This window comes from Carassius auratus, unplaced genomic scaffold, assembly GCF_003368295.1.
Source record: "Carassius auratus strain Wakin unplaced genomic scaffold, ASM336829v1 scaf_tig00054261, whole genome shotgun sequence".
NCBI lineage: Eukaryota > Metazoa > Chordata > Actinopteri > Cypriniformes > Cyprinidae > Carassius > Carassius auratus.
In genome coordinates this window covers 3057-11652 of record NW_020527306.1, presented here as the reverse complement: position 1 = coordinate 11652, position 8596 = coordinate 3057, and the positions used below count along the sequence as shown (strand labels likewise).

General features: G+C 39.2%; 1 protein-coding gene across 1 annotated transcript; it reads right to left on the bottom strand.

Moving 5' to 3' along the window:
* Positions 1-6626: 6626 nt before the first annotated feature.
* LOC113090341 (soluble scavenger receptor cysteine-rich domain-containing protein SSC5D-like) lies at positions 6627-8352 on the bottom strand. The gene is made up of 4 exons (XM_026256221.1): positions 8243-8352; positions 7573-7896; positions 6948-7268; positions 6627-6737 (listed from the first exon to the last, which is right to left on the bottom strand). The coding sequence occupies exons 2-4, from the start codon at positions 7691-7693 to the stop codon at positions 6655-6657; spliced, it is 525 nt and encodes a 174-aa protein (XP_026112006.1). The 5' UTR covers positions 7694-7896; positions 8243-8352; the 3' UTR covers positions 6627-6654.
* Between the last annotated feature and the right edge of the window lie 244 nt (positions 8353-8596).

Here is an 8596-nt window from a genome sequence, read left to right as displayed (position 1 = left end):
TTCAAATATAATTAATTACTCCAACGAACCGTTCGGTATACGTAAAGCGTACCGCGTACCGAACCGAAAGTGTCGTACCGAACGGTTCAATACGAATACGCGTATCGTTACACCCCTAATATATATATATATATTCAACTTTAATATGTATTAATTATTATTTATTATTATTATCATCATCATCATCATATAAGTGTTTTAATGAACACTGATATGTAAGTACAATTTGTTTATTTTGTTATTTTATTGTTGTTGTTTTATTTATTTTAATTCATGCTTTAAGGGTCCTGAGGGAGCAGTAAGACAGAGTATGGGTAAATACTAAAGATATTAATTTGCCGTCATATCAAATACATTTGTATATGTGTCCAGTAGATGGCAGCAAAGCTTTTATTATAAAGAGCAGGAGACAAGAGTCTTGTCCTTGTGTCGCCACAAGAGAAATCTTCTCACTTTTTTTTCCAGACAAAAAAATGTTCATTTATTTAATTCACAGCTACATTTTGGCTACAAATCTAATTTGAATCAGTGGGTTACACAAGTTTGAGGGAAATTTTGCTCAGATTTGTTGAACCGAGGCAGTGGATGATCACTGAGCCGAATGGCCCCCGTCTTTGTTTGACTCCTCCTCCACATCATCATAATCTGTTATTAAATACAAAATATTAAATCAGGCCAAATGTTGTTATTGGATGAATATTTTAAAAGCCTTAGCATGAAAATATTGAATAAATTAAAATAAAGATGTTAATATAATGAGAACAAAAGGTTTATCATAACTTACCCATCAGGTTTCTCACATCTTCACTGACACTCATCACATCATCATACTCCTCCTGAACTCTCTCTGTTCAAGAATGAAAGTAAAACATGTCACATCAGTTTATAAAACAATTCTCATTTGAAGGATAATTTTTCCCTTCAGTGTCTTTATTACACAGAACACACATCTGAGGCCTAGTCCACAATACACTGATATTTTTATAAACAGGAGTTTTCCTACATTAAAAAATAAACAAAAAAAACTTTGAAAATGCAAATAAACACTATGAATGAAGTGCTGTAAAGAGCATGTGGAAGTTGCCAAACCATCAAGTGCCGATATAAAAGTCAATAAAGCATTGCTGTCTAATCCAAAGCCTGAAAAAAGTGTGCACTGCGACCTCACAAGCTAAAAGTTGCTACACCACAACACTGTAATCAGAGTTTCTGAAAATGTTCACCCTAGCAGGAGTTTTTAAAAAGGTTAATGTTCAGTGACCTGAAACTGTGTTTGTGTGTGTGTGTGTGTGTGTGTGTGTGTCTGTACGAATGACCAAACCACACAGAAACAGCTGCAGTTTTGAAAATACCCATGTTCCTGTGGACAGGGCCTGATACTTGTTAAGTTTCCTGTGTGTTTTCTGTCCTTGTCTGTTGTGTGTCTTGTTTGTCTTTATTGTTAACCTCTTTAGTTGCCATAGCCACTCAATTGACCACACCCATCTGCTTGTTGCTATAGTAACTCCAGTTTATCCACCTTATTTTTTTCTGTAAGAGTGTGTTCTTTTGTAAATTTTATATGTCTGGCTTCCGGTCTCATCTGCTTCCAGCTATTTTTAGCTGTATAAAACAGCTCTTTTTGCTGCTTGATATTACAAACTGGAGTGTCTTACCTTATCATTAATGTATTTAATGTGTAATCTTAATTATTAACACACTGGTTTGTAGTGCATAAAATGTTACTGTTTACTGCACGATGTTATTTTTCTCGTTATTTCCCTACAGCAGCTAATGAACCAGAAGTCTCACATTCACAGAAAATGACTTACTTCTGTGTTGAACAATAAGGTGGATAAATGTCCCTTGTGTTTCCCTTGGTGCTTGTTTTGCCTGTGTTTCACATCTTTGTGTTTTTTGTTTCCCAGTTTCCCATTTTTTTTCTCTCGTTTACTTCAATTAAACTGCAGTTAGATCTGATCTCAGCCAGCTTTCTCCAGCACATCACAATACTCATGTAAATATGTGAAGGGTGATTAAAAATGTAGTTCTGTGCATCTCACCTGTTAAACCTTGAGAGCTCGGTCTATTAATGATGACATCATCATAATTCTCTGGGGTGTTCACTACACATGCAAATATGAGTCAATTTAAGGGTAAACCAAAAACCCATTAAGGCAGAAATTAAAAATATTATCTGTAATGATCTTGATTGTAGAGTGATATTAATAAAAAATATATAGAGTAAAACACCTTTTTTGATATCAGAGTTGTGTTCGCTCGTCATGACATCATCATAGCTCTCAGGTGTGTCTTCTACAAATTAACACAGGTATTACATTCAGAACAAATTTGAAATATCTGTCTTAAATATACTGTAATATTTTGATTAAAAAATATATTATGTACTGCTGTAGAATAAGAGAGTGACACCTGTCTCACGATCTGGTTTCAGTCCATCAGTGATGACATCATCATAGTATCCCGGTGTGATTTCCTTCATCATCTCTTCTGCATCAATACACAATATGTTTGGATACAAAAGCCAAAATATGTTGTTGCTGCAGATAATAAGACTGAAAATGTATTATATGTCATCTGGTAATGAATCATGTGATCAATTTAAAAGGTCACTGACCTTTTAGGCCACTGCCATTGGTGACATCATCATAATATGCAGTATTGAACTCTTTTGCTAAAAAAGGAGAGCAGACTGTTAATATACAAGTAAACAACAGGATTTGAATAGTATTTAGTCATTTATCAAATATAATTTGGAATTACTAGTTACAGTTATTCATTATAAAATTATTATTTTATTTTTTTTGTAAAATGTGGAATGATTATGCGCTTCAGCTCTCTAACCTGAGAGAAGCTCATCAGCATCTTCATACCCAGAATGCAGTTCTTCAGAGATGAGACTCCCTGTTAAAGGAGATCAGAACAGAAACATGTTCATCATTACAAACAGACTGAATCCTCATTTCCTTTTGATTATAAAACACTGTGTTAGTGACAACACAACAAATTACTTTATTATTTAACGTAATAAAGAAATAAATCCCAAGGCCCATTAGCAAACATATGAACCCTTTTCTGACTTCCAGAAATATACACAGGAAGAGACAAACACACACACACACACCTGCATCTACTGTACATGTACAAACATATAAGTCCCTGTTTATGACCCTCTAAAAATACACACAGGAAGAGAAGCTGACTGACACAAACACACAAACACACACACACACAAAACCCCTCTCTCTCTCTCTCTCTCTCTCTCTCTCTTTCTGTCTATCACACACACACAAACATGCACCTGCAGCTCTGTGGTTTTCTGTCAGGAATTCTGTGGTTTGAAGCAGGAGGTTTAACAGGACTAATAATAGATGAACATCAACTGTCTGACAGACTCTTATTAATGATATTAAATGAGATTGATGGCTCATGTCTCACCCCTCTGAGTGAAGTGATTGTGTCTGTGCTGAATCTCCTCATAAACAGTCTCAGACATCGTCCTGTGTCTCCTCTTAGAGAGAGCTGTGAGTGTAGACAGACAAACCTGCTGTCAGTTCACAACACATGACTGATCACACACTGAATAAGACACAATATGACAGTCTCTGGATCTCTCCTACCTCTCCTCATCACTCTGTTCTGCTGAATCAGTGTAAGCAGTGGCACTAAGAGCAGTAAGAGCACAACTCCCAGAACAATCACAAGCACTGGGAGAGACACTGGTGGAGGAGTTTGTGAAGGAGAGACTGATGTGGAGCGCACTGAAGGAGAAACTGGAAGAGAAGCTGATGATGTTGTGGCAGGAGTAGTGGACACTGACACATCTGACAAAAACACAATAATAATCATGCAAATGTCTGATAAAATACTCAACTATTATTAGCACTAATAATATCAAACAATCTTGCTGTGACCTTCACAGTTGAGTCTAACAAGCTTCTTGCGGGAGCAGTCAGTGTGGTTATTCTGGGAGAGAGGACAGTCCCACAGGTGAATCTCATTCCCTCTGCACTCATCTTTGTTCATCCACACAACACCTTCACCAGCACCAAAGGTTGAATTCCCATCAGTCCTCAGTGCTGCACCACAACCCAGCTGCCTGCAGACCACCTGAGCATCGCTGATGTCCCAGTGATCATCACAGACTGAGTCCCACACAGCGTTATGATACACCTCCAGCCTCCCAGAGCACTGGCCGTCCCCTTCAGTCAGTCTGAGAGGAACATGATCTAAAACACACATCAACCAGAACAGCTTCAGCACAACATTTACAACAAAGTTGTTAAAAGTGGTTAAAATAATAATACAATTATAATAACCTTACTTGAACACTGTCTCTTGTATGAAGATGGTGAGGTAGAACATGTCAGAAAACTCTGAGGTGACTCACTAATCTGATCCTCTGAGAACAAAATAATTGAAATGCAAAAATTATTATATTTAAACAAACAAAAAAACGACAATTTCAAACCAACTTAAAGCAGTTAAATATCATCTTACTTGAGCAGGTGATTTTGGCCACTTCATTATCACAGTCATACTTTCCCCATGCTGAAGATGGACACTGCCATAAAGTGGAGTCATGTCGTCGACATTTAAGATTATCAAGCCAGTTACGAGGCTTCAGTCCCTCTGAATTACTGGGTTCACTGCCAGATCTTCCACAGTTCAGCTCTTGACAGATCAGACTCGCTGTGTCTCTGTCCATCTGGTTGTAACACACATTACCCCAGGATCCATTGTAGAAAACCTCCACATTCCCTTCACAGCCCTCAGTTAACCTGATCTCTTTAAACTCTAGATGGAAAGGTATGTGCATTAAAATAACTGCAATTCAGGTAGTGCTTATTTTGAAATAAATAACTAAATAACTGGCGTGGTGAGTGGGGCGGGGCCGAGAGACGTGGCAACGAGGAGTGAGGCCAGGTGTAGTGATTGGAGATGAGCAACACCTGCGCCCCACCGCCAGTCTCGAGTCCCACGTAGGAGATGGAAGGATATAAAACTGGAGTGACGACCGTGAAGGACGAGAGAGGACCAGGCCTGGGACATATTTTATGTTTGCTTTTTATTTTGAGCGCCCCAGTCGTCCGTGAGGGGCTGGTGTGCTGTTTTGTGTTTATTTTTCAATTATTAAAATGTTTTGATTGTGCGCCGGTTCCCGCCTCCTTCTTCCCGATGAATAGGAAGTTTTTATCGTTACAACTGGTTAATTCAAGGCTGATTCATGCTGATTCATCTAAAATATTATGGTCTCCTAATGTTAATGACATGATATGCTATCAGCATTTGCAACATGCATTAGCCTTAAAAATACATTAACGGAGAACATTTCCTCTTAGTTATCGTAATACTGTTACTGACATTTAACCCTGGCAATGTATGTTATCAGCATTTGCAACATGCATTAGCCTTTTGTTGGTGGAAAAATTACATTTCTGGAGAGCATTTCCTCTAGTGTACCGTTTACCTGAGCATACGACTCCTACATCTTTCTTGTGCTGACAGTCATGTTTTCCCCAGCCTGGAGAAGAGCAGCTCCACAGGGACGTCTCATTCCCCTCACACTCCACCTCATCCAGCCATATGTGTCCAGAACCAGGACCAAACCAGGCTGGTACCTGCTGATTACTGAGGGCCACTCCACACTGCAGCTGTCTGCACACCACATGAGCATCTTTAATATCCCAGGAGTCATCACACACTGTCCCCCATGAGCCGCTGTGAAAAACCTCCAGCCTCCCTGCACAGTCTCCCCCAGAACCCACCAGCCTGATGGACCCCCGACCTGATATTCAGAGACAGAAAAACACTTTATTGATCACAAACAACTGAAGAATCTGTCCAGATGTTGTTCTTCTCACCAATGCAGGTGATTGGACAGCTGTTGTGTGGAGCTGCAGCTGAGAGTTCGTGGAGATCTGCAGTTCCCCAGATGAGCTTCACTCCCAGAGCACTGGAAGCCCGTCACACACTCATGACTGTGTTCAGGACTGGATGAAGAGGAGCCGGAGAAGTTCAGCACAGAGCCACAGCCCAGCTGTCTGCAGACCACAGAGGATTCAGAGAGACTCCAGGAGTCCAGCAGAACTCTCCTCCAGACCTGATGGATGAAAACTTCCACCTCCCCCTCACACTGTCTCTCTCCAGACAACCGCACCAGACCATCATGAAGAGCCAGAGAGGAATCTGAGTGAAAGATCTGACATTTTACTAAAATACTGCAAATGTGTTAAAGACCACAGAGGAACACTTACATAATAAATTTGTTTTATATCAATATTACATTTATATAAGTAGATTCAAAACTTAAATGACACAAGCATTAATCTTCAATCTGAAATGTATAGAGAATATATACAGCATTTTGTATAAGATTAAGTCTTCCAGTAGCATAATGTCAGTAAATGCTACAGTAATATAGACTCACTAGAGCAGATGACTCCAACATCTCGTCTATGAGAACATTCAGCTCGACTCCATGAAGAGATGGAACATTCTGAGAGTTTTGTTTCATTCCCGTCACAATCAAACACATCAGCCCAGATTTCAATACTTCCTTCTCCAAACCAGTCTGATCCCACAACAGACACAGCAATCCCACAATTCAGCTGTCTACAGAGGACACTGGCAGCTCTCATATCCCAGCATGCATCACACACATTTACTGAAGTACTGACGTTCAACTCGACCAGAACAGATGTCAGGACCATTGACCAGTCTGAGATCAGTGTAACCTGCAGGAAATTAAAACGTATTTAAACAAGACATAACAGGATAGTTTAGAGGGAAGAACTAACTGTTTATTTTTATTGCTGTTGTTGTATTAACATTCATAATGCATAACATGCTCATTAGAAATGTTGAACAATTGGACTTTAGTATGTTTAGCGATTAAAATGTTGTATTAGATTTATTAACTGACAGGATAAACAGTGACATTTTACCAGAACATATCAGTCCCACGTTGTGGTCTTGAGAGCACTCTGTGTAATTTGAAGTTGGACACAATCGAATGTGTGATTCATTTCCTCTGCACTGAATCTCTTGTGTCCACATCTGAGCGTCTCCTTTGCCAAAAGCAGCTGCTCCCAGCACCTGTACAGGAGCCCCACAGTCCAGCTCTCTACATACAACCTCTGCATCCTTCTGGTCAAAGGCAGCGTCACACACTGTGTACCATGTGTTCCCATAAAGAACCTCTAACCTCCCGGAGCACAGGTGAGGTCCATCAGCAAGTCTTGTAAATCGTCCATAGCTTATGGTTTCTACATATTTGCATAATACATAAAACCAATTAAATTAGAGTCATGGTGAGTGAAGCTGTCTTACTGTGAATGTTACAAACAAACAACAACTGTGAGTGATTAAGTCTATCCTTCAGTTGAATATTGTAAACAAAAACCTGGGTCATTTCAGCATCACAGCTTCACAATTAACCCTAACCCTAAATTCATTGTTTATAACTAGCTCAGAAACAAACTGTATAAAATTATTGTATATTGCATATGTTGTGTTAGGAGAAAAAAGTTTGATAAGTGATTAAACAATGAGATGCATGAAATCACTTACCTGAGCATCTGACTCCAGCATCATAATTATGATCGGCACAGTCGCTATAATGTTTACCCCATCCACTTGATCTACAGTCCTTCAGTGTAGCCTCTGATCCATTACACCGCACTTCATCCATCTAGATTTTTCCTGATCCTCATCCAAAGTAAGATAATACTGGTGCTTGTAAAGCCTCTCCACAGCTCATCTCTCTACACACCACTGCAGCATCAGTCAGATCCCAGGAATAATGACACACTGTTCCCCACTGACCATCATGAAGAACCTCCACTCGACCAGCACAGCGACTGTCACCATTCACCAGCCTCACATTTACTCTGTCTGTACATGAGGGATACGTCATAAAATAAGCATACAACAACAAAATATTAATCATATATAAGTTATAAGAATAACATGTAATTGCATAATCACATGTAAATCAATACAATATAGAATGTTTAAAAAAATATATTGAAATTAATCTGTCCCTGAGTATATTTACTAGCAGTGATAAGTGTAACAACTGAAGACAATAAAATAAGTGACAGAAAGACCCCCCCCCCCCACTGCCCACACACACAAAGACCACAAATATGCTTAAAAATTAATGAAAAGAAATAGAAAAGAGATGTTGTATCTTATCTTTTTTCCTTTAGCTATCTCTTAATTCTGAGTGTATACTTACCGGCTGTAATGAGTGACACAAATGTAGATACAAAAATATATGCCAGATAGCTCTCCATTTCACTATACTCTCAGACAGTTCAGACACAGCACAAGTTTCTCCTCTGCTCCTCAAACACACTGAAGAAACTGGCTCCTGTCAGCCCCCTAAAGAGAGAGAGAGACTCACAGCTGCCAATGACACTCACTGTTACCTTATTAGACACAACAGAGGAAATCATCAAACACAATCAGGGACAAATCAGAAAGCAGCATTTTTATTTTCTCCATATATATCAATAAAGTGTGAGCGCTGATGAGCGGGACTCCTCCTCCAGCGTGAAGAGACACTTCACTGAGGACAGACTCGTGTCAT